The 18696-nt window shown below is 41.5% G+C and overlaps 1 protein-coding gene across 1 annotated transcript in view; it reads right to left on the bottom strand.

Annotated features, from left to right (window-relative positions):
• The window catches only part of CSMD1 (CUB and Sushi multiple domains 1), a gene marked incomplete at its 3' end in the record, with an annotated part of 1748580 nt that overhangs the window by 24238 nt on the left and 1705646 nt on the right, over window positions 1-18696 (bottom strand). The window contains exons 54-58 of the mRNA XM_082680517.1: window positions 17438-17611; window positions 10421-10609; window positions 7621-7794; window positions 6627-6809; window positions 175-351 (exon numbers count right to left, since the gene is read on the bottom strand). Coding sequence (XP_082536643.1) covers window positions 175-351; window positions 6627-6809; window positions 7621-7794; window positions 10421-10609; window positions 17438-17611 — 897 coding nt within the window. The remainder of the gene's footprint in view (window positions 1-174; window positions 352-6626; window positions 6810-7620; window positions 7795-10420; window positions 10610-17437; window positions 17612-18696) is intronic.

Genomic DNA, 18696 nt, shown 5'->3' with positions numbered 1-18696 from the left:
ATCTAAAAGTGTTTAATAATTGGCCATAATATCAAACATATGTATGATATGATATAATCCTGTTTTCTCTATGGATTAAAAAAATCAGTACAACACTATAAAATCAATTTATTTTCTCTGTCAGGTAGATGTCACTGTGATGCCCTGGACCCACCAGGACAGCAGGCCACTCACGTGTGCAGTCGGGGGCTGTACCCGTCCAGGTCCCGTTGGCGGTGCAGTGCCGCGTGGTCAGCCCCGAGGTCCTGTAGCCGTCCCAGCAGGCGTAGACCACGGAGCTGGAGAACAGGACGCCGTCGCTGCTGACGATCATGCCGTGGGTGGGCGTCCCCGGGTTCCCACAGGACACGGCTGTGAGGGAACAAAACCGGGCCGTACAGAGAGACCCGTCACCACGTGAGGAACCTGAGAGGCCAAAGGCCATCGGGGTAGCAGACTGCTCATTTATTCCAAAAATCACAGGACACGTAACCATGGGAAACTTTTCCCACATATTTTACTCTAAGACTCATGCCATTCTCTTATGGATGAGTTACAAATGTGCAAGCTACATGTTTGTATCGTCTTTTCTAAAACGCATTACTTCCAAACAGATGAAAAGATGAGTGAAAGCACTGACAATTCAAAACCACGGTAGTCTGCGATTTAACATGCTTATAACAAACAGTAAAATTATCATGCTCTTTTAAAGGGTCTGTATGACACTAGTGACTCAGAATTGTCTCCCTCTTGCAAGAGCTGAGTTAAAAAACCTGGGCAATCAGGTCATATTTTACATCTCCAGGACAATTCACTTTAAAAAATAAGGGAGGCCTGAGAAATACGAATGACTACACTTAAACTGTTCTGTGAAACGGTCTCCTCAATGTTCCCCAGTCTACGGGCAGCTGTGTTAACCGGCTTCGGAATGGCTGCACCTTAAATCTCTCTCCAGACGACTGCAATGCCATGTACAGGCATGAAGACTTCAGCTAATGCTGGGCGGTGTAACAGATCTACACTCTGAGTATCTGTCATGTGTATTCCTTCGTCAGTGAACAAGGAAACTCAGCAGCTGCTGGGTGTGTATCAAGGTGAAGATTTTAATCCATAACAGGTTTTTTGCCTTTTTCAGTCAAACCCATTTACCATAAAGACGGTTATTTTTCCTCCTTAGCCTCGCACAATAATGCACAACAGGCAGACGTACAAAGAATGTGAATTTTAATAACCACAATGTATCATGAGTTCTTTTTCTGAGAATGACCAAAGTATTTGCAAATACTCTTGCCTACTTAATTGCTCCACTTTCAAATCTAGCCTTGAGAATAAAGACACACTCTTCCTAAAAATGTGAAAGAAAACAGATTGCAAAGTAAAAGCCACTATAATGGAAGTTTAGGGAATTCCCTATTATATTATGTTAAAAAATGCACATACTCTCAGGTTGGCCTAGATCTTGTTTGACAAATAAAAAGCACACATGCTGGTGCTTCTATGCCTGTGCCCACGTCGGACATAACTAATCAATTATAACCCTCTTCCCTGATGAGTCTGGGTTTTGGACTTACAATCCCTTCGAACACAGATTGTTCAGTAGTTTCTTGGTTGGCATTTGAGATGAGATATATTTATCAATCTTGAAGCAGAGGATATCTAACATTCTCTAAAGCTCAAAAGTTCTTTGATGGCTGTGACATAAATAAAACTTTCACACTGCAAAAATCCAAGCTGTTGGCCTATTCAAGACAATTCCTCATCCATTCAAAAAATACTGATTCATCATTTCCTGTGCACAGTCACTGCACACATGTATGAGTGCAAGCCTGACAGAGCAAAGAATTATATTGATCTAATTCATAACAAAAGACACCTGGGTATATCATTATATTTTATTCTAATCATATCTGCTATTAAAATCTATGTAGCAATTTTCAAAAGTGATCTGTGAAGGACTAATGCTAAACTAAAGCAGGTCACTGTTGAAAACATATTCAACTTAATATATTGTCAGTGAAAGAATGTCCCTCATAATAATGACATCCTAATGTTTATAAAGTTCCCTCAAATATTGTATCCTATAAAATCAAATTCATGGTTAACTTTTTTTTTCCTGGCAGGGACACTTTCACTGACGGCTTTGCCTATGAAAATGAGGGTTAGAAAACAGAGTCAACATAGCTGTTTTTACATCAAGGTCTTAATGTTGTAAGACATACGGGGACTATATCACTAAAGCAAAACGAGATTAAATGTAGGGTCACTAGAAGGAAGACAAGATTTCTTTTAAAATTACAAGTTAAAATTCCTTTTAAAATACATCTTTTTTTAAAGTACATTTGGTTAATGTGATTCCTTTCGGTAAAAGATTATTTTCTTTTTATCAATTTATAATAAAATAGCATTATACTTATTCCAGATGCACTTTATTGTTCATAGACATCAGTACCATTCACTTAGCATGCTGTATTAGGAAGATTGCTGTTAAATTGAGTCAAATAGTTATAGGTTTGACTCTCTGATCGTACAAGTTAAATAAATGTTACTGATCAATTCAAGTTCTCAACATGTAGTGTCTTCACTGTAAAATGGGTATAAGAAAGATAATTGCTCTCTGTTGTTGTAAGATTACACATACCAAGTGTAAAACGCCTAGTAAACAATCTGGTAGATTAGTAGTAGTACTAGTATTATTATTTTCATTATCATCATTTCAATCCCATTTTAGTCCATTACCTGAATAAAAGGTCAACTTTATCATAATCTCGTGGCAAAGAGGATTAAGACTTGCCTAATGCAACTAACCCCAAAGATGTAGTTATATTTAAGCAACTTGGTAAGATATATCCATTTGAAAAGTAAGTCAATGAGCCTGTGATTAAAAGATGAGGTTGCTAACAAAAGAAAACATGGCTTAAAGTGATGAAAATATATTATAAATTTAAGTTCTTTGATGTTGAAGAATTTTTAAAACATTTTTCTTTTGTGATGCATGACTCCTCCTCTTTATAATTTATTGCAATATCCATCAGGAGCTAATGTTTTTAACAGATTCAGAGAAGGTAAATTATCAGGAGGGAGGTGACCTCGGTTAGGGGATTGAATATATAGGTCATGGCTAACCTTTGTGGCAATGAAAAAGTCACTGATAACCCCATTTTCTACAAAAAAGAATATGTGCCCCGAAGATACGGACCTACGATAACAAGGGAGAAAAAACATAAAGCAACAGATTCTCCAAAAAAGTTTTAAGACCTCTACATGTGGAGAGGGGGAGTGGGAAGGGGAGTTAGTCATATATCCTACCCATCATTTGTTGTTTTAGCGAGTGTAACACATACTATTAATTAATTATGCAGCTTCCCATGATAGCTGTACAATGCAATTTGGAAGTAGCCAGTTTTGTGGGGCATATCTGAGAAATATTTTTAGTATTGAAACATTTTAGTAACTCAACTTCTTTCTGTATACAGATTTTAAGGTCCAAGTTTATAAGGATTTTATAGGAACCCTTTGAATTTCTGACTTTTGATAAACTAAATGCTATTTAAAGAGTACTTTGTATAGTCTAAGTACATCATGAAATGAAGTCCAATTAAGCTCCCCTAATCAAATAAATGAATTCCTTTATGTTTTGCTGGAATAAAGCTCATAGTGTCATATCCCAGCAACAAAGTGAGATTTGTATGGAAAACATTACTCACTCTCAACCACTTTAATTTTTTCACTTTTAAATTTGCAATAAAGTGCTTGAGATAAACCCAATATAGAATGTACAGTCTCAAGTAAATGACCATCCCTAATAGCACAGAATGTATCTAAGGGAGGTTTGTTGAGCCTTGGAAGCTATATTTCCCCACCAAATTTGGTTAACTTTTAACCAGTATTTTTTCAAATAATTTTCTGCACCATTCTCTCCTTCTCTTCTAGAACCCAATTACAAGTACATTAAACTGCTTGATATTATCCAATAGGAAATTATCGTGCTGGGATTCTTCTTCTCCATCTTCTTTCCCTCTGTTTTTCAGATTGGATAATTTTCACTGACCTGTATGCAAGTTAACTGATCCTTCTGACATTTTTCATCTGCTAAGTTGATCCAGAAAACTTTTTATCAGATAATGTACTTTTCATTTCCAGAGTTTCCATTTGATTCTCTCATTATTTTCATTTCTCTGTTGAGATTCCCTGTTTCAATTCAATTTACTGTAAAGTCTTGAACATATTTTTAATAGCTTATTTAAATCCTTATTGTGTTTTTCAACATTTGGGTCATCTCAGGATCAGATTCTATCCCTATTGTTTGTTTAGTTGGTTGGTTGGTTGGTTGGTTGGTTGGACTGTGGGTCATATTGTCCTGGGTTGTGCCGATGCAGTAACTGTTTATCGTATGCTGGACATTGTGAATGAACTACTGCATGGAGCATGCCATTCCTTTAAAAGATGTTGGCTTTGCTCTGGTGGGCTTTTGAAGTAGTTATAGATCTTCTGGGTCTTGTCATCAGGTTTATTCTGTTAGCGGAGAGCTAGTTAGTCTGAGTCCTAACATGATTTGCTCTTAGTTCCAGCCTGTCCCCCTGATTTTAGGGAGTGGTACCTATTCACAACGTATGGGCTCTCTAGGCCTCCAAGAAGCATCCTGCGTGTACAGTGTCTCTCAGTACGGTATGACTTCTACTATCACAGGTCTGCTCTCCGCTAAGAAGGTCTGTGCATCACTGAGTCTCACGCGTGCTTGTCGGCCCAGCCCTCAGCTGAGTCACCTGTGAACACGCCTACAGAATTCTGGGGCCCTCCCATTGTCAGCTCCCTCTTCCTGGATTCCCGTTTCTGCAAATTCCATTTCAGTAACCTAAAACAATTTCTACCTCATCACCTCACCAAGTCACTGTACCACCTGGGTTCTGCTTCCCAGCAAGAAAAATGCACAGAGTGACAGAGGGGTTATGGAGCTCACCTTATTTATTTTCTAAGGAACACAGTCACGCCCTGTCTGTTGTTTAATAACTCACGTAATTGTCTCATGTATTTTGTTGTTTTATAGTTGTTCTCAATAAGAAGGTGGGCCTACTATCGTTTAATATGTCATGGATTGATGTGGAAATCTTATTTAATTTTCATAATGTTCAAATACTTCTGGACCAAAAATTCACGGGTGTGGTATAGAGAAAAGGTTAGATGGGGTGTAATTGTAGATTACGAAGGTCATGTGTAACTTTGAGGTACTATATTATAGAACAGAAAACAAAATGTTCTGGTTTTGGTGAGAAAGACATGCTCTCATGCAAATTTTAACATTCAAATTTCTACAAGAGGGGAGGGAACTGAGAGTGAGAAAAGTTCTACTAACTTATAGTCGCATACTTCAGTCAATAGAAATGGCATCACCCTGCAAATCACAGCTGCAGATGACATTTCCCCACAACTACTTAGTCATATTTGATTTAACTTCTTTAGGGCCTAATCTTAAGATTTACATTAACTTGATTGTCAAGAGGCAATTTGGAGTCAAACATTATCTTGGATTATCATGTATACTTATCTCTATAGAGAGATAGATAGGTTTTTGACTATAATAACCAGGATAATCTCTGACTCTCAATGAGAGGATACACACACACGCATACATAGGATTGGCTTATTCACACATATCATTTTACATTATGTAGACTACATATGATACAGTTAACTATGTAAAATATAGTCAGATTAGATACATGCATATTATATTCTACTTATCTGTATAACACCTATAATAAAATGAGTGACAGTACAAGGAGAGTTGACATAGTAGGGAAAATAAAGATTAAGGGAACTTGATCCATATTTCTGGTGTTGATATTGTGTGAGTTTATTCAAGCTGATCAAATTCTATGGAAAGTGTTTCATACATGTAAAAATAGGTAATTAATTGGTGTAACTGTTTTAGACTTGAAAATTCAGTCATTGAGAAGTTTGTGTGCAAATGTTAAAGTCTTATCTGTCCGAATTCTAACTCAGTTATTTTCTAGACTCTGAACACACTCATGACATGTCAGCTCACCTTTGCTTAACACAGGCATTGCCAAGACATGACATCGTGGCTATAAAGAGCCGTGGCATTCTACTGTTATTACTGGGGTTTCCCACCATTTCCTATCATGCCTCTTAAATAGTACAATAAAATAGACTCACTCCAAAATATTATACGGAAAGTAACCCGAGAATCTTTTGCAACACAGTGCTCTGAACAAGGGCCACCAACAGCCTGGAAGGAACGTGTGAACAGAAGCCTCTTCCAGCCTGCAGGGAGCTCCCAGCCGCGACTCACTCTGCCCTACTCACAACTCCTTCGCCTCAGCTCTCACCACCAGCAGCCACAAAACACGGCAAAGTCACACAGAGAACGTCACCAGGAGAAGACAGACACCTCCTTTAGACCATGGACTTCCAAAGGGTGAGGACAGTGTCGTATGATCTTTTGAACAGTCAGGTACCTCCGTATGCCCAGCTGTGCTTTTTGATGGTTCTCTCATACGTTTGGGGGGTGAGTAGGTTAATTGTAGAAATAGTGTAAACCTGTAGGATTTTTGTGGCATGTTACTGGTCATTTTAGAGCGAGTTACCTGGTTTCAACCTGAAACGCTGACTTTCAGGCTTGAACTTACCCTCGCACACGGGCTGCAGTCCTGACCATGACCCGTTGAGCAGACACGTTCGCTCTGCCGAGCCCCGCAGCTGGTAGCCCATTTCACAGGAGAAGCGGAGAAGGCTCTTGGCCTTAAACTCATCTCCAAGCCGAGACCCATGTGCTGGGGTCCCTGGATCACCGCAAAATCCAGGATTATTTCCTATGGAACACAAACACGTATGGCAATACTCAATGCTGTTAGACTCGTTTAAAACAGGGCTGTTCTGTTTAAAGGGAATGAAACTTTATGTAAATGTGTATCAAACACAGTTACAGTCATACAGCATTCTGGAAATCTCCTGAGAGATTTTCTTTATTACAGCACAGAAACGGAAGACGCTAAGAAATCGTTTCTGTGTAACTACAATCGAAATAGCTTATTAAAATATGGTTGTACAATAATTGATATTCTTTAGAAGAAATAAAATACTGGGGATGGTAAATGCAGGAATTGCTCGTTGGAAATGCTGGTGAGGATGCTGACGAGGAGATGGGGGTGAAGGTGTGTTGGGAACGAAAAAAATCAAATGAGAGGTTTGATGCTTCTACACTGTGTCGATCTGCTGATTATGTTTATTTTGTTTATTATGTTTATTTTGTTTACTATGTTTATATATTTTGTTTATTATGAAACATTCACGGAAGAATTAAGTTGATATTTTTTCCAAACAGGATTGATTTAACAATTGACGACAGAGACAGGAAAGATGTGGAAGAACTGAGAGGAAGCACAGAAAAGGAGGGGAAAACAGGGGCAAACTGAGTCAAGGTGAGCAAGCTTCCTACTCAGGCGCTAGGGAGACTCCTGCCGAGGAAAATGTGTCGCGATAGTGTTCAAAGGGAAGGAAGATGAAGACGACGCTGACGCTACGTCATAAAGGCGCACTTGGCTGGAACGGAGTAATACCGACTTCAGAGAGTGGCATCACTACCCAATACCTGGAATGAAGAGCTGACTGCGTCATGCCCACCTGTGCAGTGGGGTAGGGCTCCGCTCCAGTGACTGTCCTCCTGGCAAGTCCTGCTGCTGTTGCCTACGAGACTCCGTCTCCCTTGGCATGAGTAGTGAACCACGGCCCCAGATGTAAACAGGTCTCCAGTTAGGATGGCGTTGGCAGGGACCCCTGGGTGTCCACACGAAATAACTTAAGAAAAAAATCAAATCAAATCAATGAGTACATTGTTCCTGTTAAGCTGCTTTGTGTTGGTCAATGTCCCTTAGAGACTCATACAATCATCACCTATTAACAAAAAACACCCGGATACACTGCACATCGCTGCAGTGCCCTGTGGATAAGAAATGCCCATTTCCAGACGACCCTCCCCCTACCCTGAAGAGTCACGTTACTGAAGTCCACGAAAGGGTCTGTCCATGAAGTGTTTGTTTGTTTTTTTTATTAGGTTAAGATAGCTTTGCTTAAGGTAGAAATTGATATTTAGGTTTTCAAAAAAGAAAGTCACTCTACCTAAATTTTTTCCATCTGCCCTTAACTGTATCCTAAACAAGCAGTGTTACACAAAATGTTAGAAACTAACATAGATTCACCAAGACTATTTCCATTATTTCTCCAGTTAGTATGACAATCATGCTTTGCTTGGGGACAAAACTCGGTCAAATCTGCTTCCTCTTCCAGTTCCCATGTCTAGAGAGACCATCTAACAATTTTTCTTTGAATAGGTGGCAATCTAAAATGTTTAAGGAAAAAAAATAATAATAAATTACTGATTAATATTTTCCTCAAGTAGTCCACTCATTTCTTTATAATTACACCAAATCAGGCCCATCATCTAATCATAATTATCCTTCAAGAAGGAAAATTCTAGAATCCAGATTACCATAGGATGGTAAAGACATATCTCTCCCTTTCTATAAAGTCCAAAATTAGGGTTAGCCATGGGCAAATTTTATACCACGTACAAACAGCTAACTGGGCTGGTTTAACATCCTCGAGGGGCTGCATTCGGTCACTGACAACCCCCAAGTGATGCCAGCCAGAGGGGCAGGTTAGAAAGGTTGGAAGGCATCAGCCACCCCCTGAGTCAAAGCCCTCCCCTGAGACTGCCTTACACTGACATCCACTCACTGGACAAGAGGAGTGTACCTACGGAGTCCTAAAAAGAAGCTAACTAGAGCTGAATCAGTGAAATTGTTGGTAAATGATCAGTTCCAGGTGAAATAAAAGAAAAACATCAGTGGAACAGTATAACAGCAAAAATAGAGATGGAGGTTAGCTGCTGAAGAGCACATGAAAACAAAACCTCCTCTGCGAGCGTGTATTCCCAAATTCACGGTAATTCCAGCGGTTAATGACCGCAAGTGGTGGGAAGTCGCCCCTTGGAAAATGAGATCAGTTAAAACCTGGTTCCTGGAGGTTGGAGCATGCTGGCATCATTGCAACAACCAATACAACAAGTCTCACAGACACCAGGGAAGATGCAAGAGAAATCTTTGGGGAGAAAAACAAACAAAACTAATTTCTCTGAAAAATTCCCACGTGTGAAGGCACAGAAAACCAGAAAACATAAAGCTTGATGAGGGTAGTAATACATTTACAGGTGTGTTTTGTCATGTAAGCCTGTACGTTTGTTTTTGAAAGTCATCGCTCTCTTTCTCTGTAGGAATTCGTTGTTTTGTTACAGTTAGAATTTGAGACAGGTTTCCGGGTAGACTGAAAGGGCTTTGTGGGACCCTGACTTGCAGGAAAAAAGTCTCCGGCACCAATCCACTCTGAAAATGTACTGAAAAACGCTGTAATTGTCACAGGTGAAAGCGATTATCACTTTTTTCAGTAAGTTCCATTTATAATGTGATTGTCATTTCCTATTTTTTCTACCCACACAAAATGAATACTAAAAAGACAAGGATTGTTTTGTTTTGTTTCTGACTGATTTTTAAAAGGCCAAGGAGAGTGACTCCTTTTCCTTCATTTTCAGACTATGTTTTAACAAGAAAATTCTCTCTGAGCTAAAGGACAATATGATTTTTCAAGTGAAAGAAAGTAATACTATAGCTATTTGGGTAAAAAAGAAAGTGTCCTTGTGAACCTATACGGTCTAAAATGTACTGTTAATAATGTTTGGAGGGGAGCCATAGCGGCAGCCTAGCTTGTCTGTCCTGAGCACCCTGTTCTTCACGGCAATCCGCCCTCCTCTTGTTTAAACCTATGGGTCAGGAGGAAGTTACGACCAGGACACTATCTTTTTTATCATGTTCACATCGGACTGTACCAGAAGCGCTGATGAGACCCAGATCAGGCCCCTCAGAGAGCACCACCCTTCCGGCCACAGACACTAGGTCAATAGATGGAGACTCCGTTTATAGCCTCTTGCCAATATTTCTGAACCTGGGTCCAGACAGATGCATGGTGTTGAGAGACTCGGGGTGTTGAAAGAGGCGCCATCTGGAGGCCACTGGTGCCCGTTTGAACTGGTGGATTAGCCTCCCTGCTGGCCCGAAGCGGAAGACACGCAGCAACAGCAGACACAGAGACAGCCCGGTCCAGGCGGAGCCCGCGAGCCGGGTCCGTCTCCCTCTGGGGCCAGCTTTGCGAGCAGGCCAGCACCCCCGCCCCTTTCTTCCCGCGAAACTAGTGTGAGCTGCATTTGGTGATTTCTGGCCAACCTATAAAGTTGTCATAATAACAAATATGATTTGTGATGGGGGTGGGTAGAGAGAATTAAAACTCAGTACTGTTTTGAATACTTGAAAAAAACCGTGTTCTGTTGGTGGTGTTCTTACAGGGCTCTGTGGCCAAAAGGACCCTCACTTACCCAAACACTTGGGCAAAGAGCGATCCCATAAGCCATTTGCCATACAGGTTAAGGCAGAAGATCCCAGCAAGTAAAATCCCTTCTTGCAGTGATAGACAACACTCATTCCATATTCAAAACTCTCGGGGAAATTCTGTTGCTCGTGACGAACGGCATTTTCCACAAAGCCTGGATCCGAGCAGTTCACCACTGCAAAGGAAAGCGCGGTGCACGTTATTCAAATGCAGCTATACGTTCATAAACAAAACAGACGGGCAGAGAAGGCAAACTCCTCCTCGTGGTTTTAGAAAGTTGGTAGGACGACAGCATGACAGCCAAAGTTTGTGAAATCCTGTACGCTTGACGAATCCCACTTCCTGCTTTGGGCCATTATGCTTCAAAACGTGTCAAGCAATATATCGGCTACCATGGCACCTTTAACAACATGAGGCTGACGGTCTTTAACTGTTTCCTAATAATAGGCTTCTTCAATGTAAGGTCTAAAATTCGTTTCCCTGGTTAGGTTTTTATGTTATGAAAATGTTAAAATAGAAACGGCTGAAGTTAGTCTACATATTTGTATGCGACTGTGGTACTTCAGGACAGCCTGGGACACAGTAATTAATTCCCACCCCACCATGACATGCGCTAATGCTTCAATATGTGCCTAAGTCATTTCTGTTATGTGTCTAAGGCAGACAAAAATGACAACTCCTCTATCAACACTTAATAGAAGTGTAAATTAAGGCAGCCTCTGATTTAAGCTTCTTCCCCTGTAGAAACAGCTCCGGCAGCGACAGTGGGATGGGCCTGGTTCATCTGAATGACACTCTCTGAGCCTGAGTGCCGGCTGGCATCTGGGAGGGAACCAGCCACGTGCTTTCGCAGGTGCAGAGGAAAGAAAGAGCCCCAATTCTCTCTCTCTGAACCGCCCACTGCTGAATGGGACAGCTGCTGGGGAGCCGTGCTCTCTCCAGATATTTCTGGCTCAGAAGCCGGTAGCATGACAAGTTCCCAGGCAGCCACTGCACTCGGTGTCCCAGCGGCCAAAGGCAAACCCTGCCCGTCTGCATGCTGATTTCTCTCTGTCCCCAGGACGACGGGGTGGGCGGATCAGAGGCGGACAAGGGTCCCTTTCAGCGCTGCAGAATAATATCCTATCCTTCTTAAACCAATCCTGAGTTGATAGAAGAAAGACAGGTTCTTTCGAGTCAAGCAAACATGTTTACGGAGCCCCGGCAAGTATTTTGAAGGCTCCATAGTGCATTGCACCTGCAATAAAATTGTCACCAAACCCACCACAATAGCAGGCATTAGCTATTTGGAAAAAGTGTCACTGACTTGCACGATTATTTTTATGACCTGAAAAATGCCTGCATCGGCCCATTGGGCACTTAGAGTTGCAGGTCAAGCCCAGGAGACAGAAACAGCTCCCTTGTGTCTGACCTTCAAAAGCAGGAAGGTGTTGCCTTGGCCCGAAGGCCAAAGACGCTATGGTGTCGAGTTTGAGCTTACATCGTGCTTAGAGGACGGTCCCCAAACCACAGCAGACTCTCTGCAGTGAGAGGAAAGGACACCGCTTAGGCGACCCACGTGGAGGTGCCGAGCCTTCCTGCGCCAGGGCGCCCGGCCCATGCCTCATGCGCCCTGGGACTCCGCACGCCCCACCGGGCTCCTCCTTCCTTTAATTCATAGTTTTATATTCGGGCCCAGCTTTCCTGAACGCAGCCTGATTGTGCGGTGGGTGAGAAAGACGAAGTGCACAAAGCAAGAGCCATTATGTGTTTGGGGTCAAGAGGAGGGTGGGGCTGGAGGCAAGAAGAGAAAGAAAAGAGAAGCAGTTATCGCTCCGGTAACGGTGAGGTCCGCCTGCATCCCCCCTTGGCCGGCCCAGGAGAGCAGGGCTCTCTGAGCCCCACCATGTCAGGAGGAGAGCTGCTCAGAATTCACGACTTTCATGAAGTTGAGAGGACAATCGAAGGTGAGGTGACTATTCAGTGTATCACACAGAATAAACATTTCCAACTTGTTTACTTGGATGAATCAAAATTTAAACGTAGGATTACCAGTCACCAAAAGCAACTTACGATGACTATTTTTCAAACATATGAAAGTTACCTTTCATCTTTTATCACTAACTGATAAGAATAAAGAAATTGGTTTTAGGTGTAATGAGACATTCGGGTTTGATAAAGAAGGTTCTGATTGATTATAGTTGATTGTAGTTAAATTTCAGAGGTGGGTGGGAGTGGGGGCAGGGAGACTGAGCGCCTCCTGTGCGCCAGGCACTTTGCTAAGCATTTCACGTGCACTGGCTTACTTAGAACTCATGGGAACCTAAGAGGAAGGTAGTATTTCTTTGACTGTTCGTAGAAGAAAACTGATATTCTCCAGTGAACTTGAGGATTCACTACAAGACCCTGGATTCAGTGATGCAAGTTTAGTGAGTTTTTTTGGTTTCCTTTTTTATTCCTCTCTAACCAGAACAGAACCTCCACTCACCCCATATTTTCTTAATTTTCTTTATACTCGTGTCTGTAATAGCAAAGGACATATATGTTAATTCTCTGAGTTTAAATGGCCAATCCCACAAAACTGTAGATAAGAAAGAGAAAATAAAACCTCCAAACATTTGCATGTAACACAAAAATTATTACACAAGGAAAGAAAATATTAAGTGACTCATCCTAAAACTGCCAGACTTGGTATACTCATTTATTTCTCCTTGAACTGAATGAACTTTTTAAGCTCATGTTGACACATATTTGAATTTAGGAGACAAAGATTCAGAAAGCTCTTCTATAGAAACAGGGGCCTCTGGAACAGTAGGCATCATCTGATTCTTAAAATAAATGTGAAGACATCTGTTTTCATTCCTTTTTATGAAATTTAGATCCATATAATTTATTTATTCCAGAAAGATATTACTACTAGCAAAAAGGATCCCTTCTTTTATTTATTTATTTTCCTGATCCTGTGTGTAAAGATAGAACCAGGGGGTGAGTCGCTTCCTGGATTGGAGGGTTCTGATTTATCACAAACACAGCTGGCATGGCCAGAGCTTTTCCCTGGGAAGGGCTGGGTCTGAGGGTAAAAGGTGAGTCCAGGGTGGAGAGACTTTGTGGAAACTTGTGTCTAAGTCAGCCTCACTTTAGCACAGATTTACTGGGAATTCATTCCAAAGTCCTCGTGGGGTTTCTCTTCTGCATCATTAACCAGATGCTGTACGATTACTCAGGATTCCACAACTCATTGACCTCCACAGATTAGACATCTGAGAATCACATCAAGTATTTGGGAGAAGAAATCAAGCACGACAGGATGCTGACATGAGACACAACACCCTGAACCATCTGGGGGTTTATTCAAGGAACCACATAAGGTAAGAATCAGGCCATACTGCAGTACACACCTTGAAGAATTCCTGGAAGTTTTATGAAGAGAGTAGCTATTTTTGTTAACTTTATGAGTTTCATGCCATTTTTTTCTGATGCTTCACTGTCTTTATAAGTCTGTCCTCTTTGAATTCATGCTTTTCCTGGTCGAATAATATGCATGTAAATTCTGTGCACTAGATTGTATCTCTTAGTTCATAAATGAAGCAAAACAGAGCAATAGAAAATAACAGAAACACGAGCGGGAGGCACCCGGGAGATGAGGGGGTGATTTCCAATCCCCTCAGCACTCGGAGGACTGTTTGTCAGTCATCTCCTCCTTCATCAGACGTTTTTGAAGTGTCAGCTTTTAAAATTAAGTACTAATTTTAAAGTTCTGCTCTTCCAAAGGCAGTGTCAAGAGAAGGAGGAGACAAGCCACAGGTTAAGAGAAAATATTAGAAAAGACATAACTGATAAAGGACAGTAATCTGAAACATTAAAAAAAAAACTCTTAAAACTCAACAATAAGAAGAGAAACAACCCAACTAAAAATGGGCCAAAGACCTTAACTGACACCTCAGCAAAGAAGACCTACTGATGGCAAATAATCCTATGAAAAGATGCTCCACATCATATGTCATCAGGGAAATGCAAATTAAAACAATAATGAAATTCCACTACACACCTATTAGAACGGCCAAAATCCAGAGCACTGACAACAGCAAACACTGGCGAGGTTGTGGAGCAACAGGAGCTCTTATTCATTGCTGGTGGGAATGCAAAATGGTGCAGCCACTTTGGAGGACAGTTTGGGTTTCTTACAAAAATAAACATACTCTTACCATACAATCCAGCAATCATGCTCCTTAATATTCACCCAAAGGAGTTAACAACTTATATCCACACAAAAACCTGCACAGGAATGAAAACAGCAGCTTTACTCATAGTTGCCAAAACCTGGAAGCGACCCGGATGTCCCTCAGTACGTGAATGGATAAACTGGGGTCCATCGGGACGATGGAATATTATTCATCACTGAAAAGAAATGAGCTATCAAACCATTAAAAAGCATAGAGGAAACTTAAATGCATTTACTAAATGAAAAAAGCCAATCTGAAATGGTTATATACTGTGTGATTCCAACTGTATGACACTGTGGAAGAGGCAGAACTATGGAGACAGGAAAATGATCAGGGGTTGCCAGGGGCTGGGGGCAGGAGGAGGGATGAATAAGTGGGGCACAGAGAAACTTTAGGGTCGTGAAAACACTCTGCAAGATATGTGGCGGTGGTGGATACGTGTCACTCATTGTGCACCTGTCCAAACATACAGACCGTCTAACACCAAGAGTGAACCCTCATGTCACCTGTGGACTCTGGGTGAGATGACGTGTCCATTCAGGTTCATCAATGATAACAAATGCACCATCTGGTGGGGGTGGTGACATTGGGGGGTGAGGTGGGGCTGTGCATGGGTGGGGGCAGGGGGTTTATGGGAAATCTCTGTACCTTCAGCCCAACTTTGCCATGAACCTAAACTGCTCTAAAAAATAACGTCTACTAAAAAAATAAGACCATTTCTATTTTTAAAGAAAAGGGAGGAAGGTAAGAAAAGTCAAAATCAATACTGAAGACTTTAAAACACATTCTAGCATTCTTTAAACTGCGCCATAGATATCTAAAGGACCTAGTATCTATTGTAAAACACCAAAAACCATTAATAAATGATAGGCATTTAATTTCTTCTCTCTCTCTTTTTGGCGTAAGTTAGAGGAAAATGAAGTACAGAAACAAAAAGAGTTTTGATAATTAAAAGCCTGCTGTTTTGAACTTACTCAATCTGTCATTTCGCCAGAATGTACTGTGTGCAGTGGACAGAGTCTCAGGAGCCGTGGGGACCTTCTCCCCCTAATTAGCCCCCGGAATGGTATCTACTTAAAGGTATGAAGTATTACACCCATCTCTATACTGACAGTGTGCAGCACAGCATTCGGAACACAGTAGGTGCTTAATAAATATTAAATTAAGTTGAGTAGAAGGGTTTGGGGGGAATGGATATAGATGGTTCTCGTACACCTCAGGCATCAAAGGCACAGTTAGGCCATAACCCTGTGTGAAGATAAACTGAACCCAAATTGAAGGGCCTTCATTTGTAACCATTCTTTCAGTTGTGCTGTTTTTTTCCTTGTTGTAGAGGACAGAGAAAACAGTTTGATTAAAGGTGTTTAATCTTTTCCTAAATCTTTGCAGCTGCCTTACCGGGTGCCAGACACCTACAGCTAAGCCTTTCCACTGCTGTCCACGTGCTCAGGGCTCCTGGCAGACACGTGGGCCCCACGTTTCCCTGTGGGAGGTGAGGGTGAGGCTGAGCGAGTCCCCGTGCTCATCACAGCCACGTGCATCACGGTACTCAGTCAGCATTTAGGGTTTGCCAAGGTGGCCCCACGTGGAAGGCAGAGGGCTAGAGGTCATTTAGAAGCCAGCTTCCTGCCCTGGCTCACACATTCCGAGATTTCCCCTAACCCCGGTCACCCCGTTCCATGGCCCTGACTAATACAATTATAATAGATAACCTATAACCTACAAGATGAACTTGTCAATGGCCAAGCTGACCAGAGCCCCACATTGTCAGGAGACCAGTTGGAGCTTTGGAACAAGAAACCAGGGGCGTCTCTGTGAGATACTCCATCCCCCTCCAAACAGGACACACCTGAAGCCTGCTTTCTGGGGACAGTGAGAACAGGGAACCTGGGGTCTCTGCTCTTCACAGCAAGTCTTTCCAACATTGAAAAGGGAGTTTTAGAGGGAAGTGGAATTAGGAGGCTTTACTTTGTCTTTGAGCTTAAGCCAAGCTCTCTGATATAGACACGTGCCAGACTCGACAGTTTGTAGCCAATTTCACATAACTGCTATTTAAAACATGCCTGGATTCCCATTCTACTATTGTTGCATTTGAATACAGCTCCCTTGGAGCCCAGTGGGAAGGTGGGTGATTGTCAGAGCAAGGGACCTCCGTAAGTGTCTGCCTTTAATACCATATTATTACCAAAAAATCCAAACCAAAACAACAAAGAACTTCACCTTCACATGGAAGGACATGCATGCGTCTTCAGTAAGAGAGAGGTTTTAATGGAAAATATTTGAAGGAGATGTTTTAAGGGAAAGTGTTTGAAGCAAAACCTTAAATAGCATGAGCTCAAACATCTAGAAATACAAAAACTACAAAGCAGCATTCCCTTGGAAATTTAGGCGTTAGTCCAGATCTATGTGTCGATTTCTAAAGAAGTGAATTTCTAAAACTTGAGATTTAAAAGCAATAAGAACTTCTCAAATATATCCATAAGGCTAGAAGCTTAGGGACCAAAGATGTGGAATATATGTGGCAGAAATAAATGAGCACATAAATGGAGAGAAAGACAAATAGAAGACGAGTAGTCTTTGAAGTAGAGAATCCCAGGGTTTTTTGATTGAATATCTGGCCAATAGCAAGAAAGAGGCCATGGAGCGATTTGCACGTTATACTCAGAAATGTTTTCCCACCACAACAAAAGGCGCTTGCAGAAGCCCTGACTCTGGAGGGGAAGCTTCACCCTCTATGCACGCAGACAGGCTCCCGGGTGTTATGATTCAGCCCTCACTAACCCCGGAGGAAGCTCTCCTACCTCGGCAGGTGGGCAGAGGGCTGCTCCACTGGCCGTTGCTCCTACACTGGGCTCGAGATGCGCCCTGCAACAAGTAGCCGGTGTTGCAGGTGAAGTTCACGACATCATTCAGGTTGAACTCGCTGCCGTTAGTGAAGCCGTGCGCAGGGTTCCCTGGGTGGCCACAGGTGATGGCTACGGAGGAAGACAGGTCCACATTAACAAGTCATCACTCTCACTTGGCATTCCTTGTTAATACATGTGCAGGTATGTTAAATGTATGAATTAAGGGGTTGACAGCTAATCAGATATGTTGCAGATTGTGTTTATATTTGGAAGGGACTATTGAGAGAAGGAATCATGGGCTGAATCCACAAGTTTTTATTATAATCGTGGAAAATAACTAGCGCCTGGCAAATGTACTTTCTTCATCATCATCATTATTATTTCTTACATCATGATAGAATATCAGGTAATTTTAAAATAAAGCAGTGAAAAACAAGAGATGCTAAATTTTTGTATTAATCGTGAGTTCTGAATTTTTTCCCCTTAGAACACACCAGCTAACTTTGTGGAACTCTCATCTTGAAACATTATAGGGACTTGGATGATAATTTAAATTGTGTATGTATAAATTAATCCAATATGAATTTAAACATCATGAAATTAGCAAAAATAGGAGTACATGCTCAAATCATATTTTCTTTGACATTCCCTATTGTATGGTCCTTTGGAACATAGCCAACCCTCACTATGTCATGTCCACAATAACAGCAATACAAATCATGAACATATCCTTCACTGGCCCTTTCAAAAGAAACACATTACAGTTGTAAAACTGGTGTTTTCCTTCTCATTTATCTTGTCAACAATTTTTTCTTCTAAGTAAAGCTTTCACCCTTGAACTGTGTACAGTTACCACAGCACTATCACAGAGAACACCTGTCACTGTCCTAAACTTACATCAACAATCCCTTTGTTTAGGAAAATAAAGAACATATTAGGAAAAAAAATTGGTTTAAAAGGAAATTTGCATAAGGGTACAATCTCTTCTAAAAATAGGAGTCAGCATTCGTCTCTCAAGTTATAAAGTTTGAGGACAATGGTTACATACAATTTCACCTCTTTATTAAAGGGACGACTGCGTACAAACTCTCTGCGTTCTTGATGAAGCAATGACAAGAACACAAAACAACACAGAAGCTCAGGGGGTGGCTACCGTGGGGCCCCTGCAAAGCCAACCTGCAGACTCGGACCCAGCACCTCTATCCTCCTCTGGT

This window comes from Grampus griseus (assembly GCF_964374135.1).
Source record: "Grampus griseus genome assembly, chromosome: 21".
NCBI classification, from domain to species: domain Eukaryota; kingdom Metazoa; phylum Chordata; class Mammalia; order Artiodactyla; family Delphinidae; genus Grampus; species Grampus griseus.
Note: the sequence above shows the minus strand (reverse complement) of the source record. Positions and strands in the feature narration are given on the sequence as shown.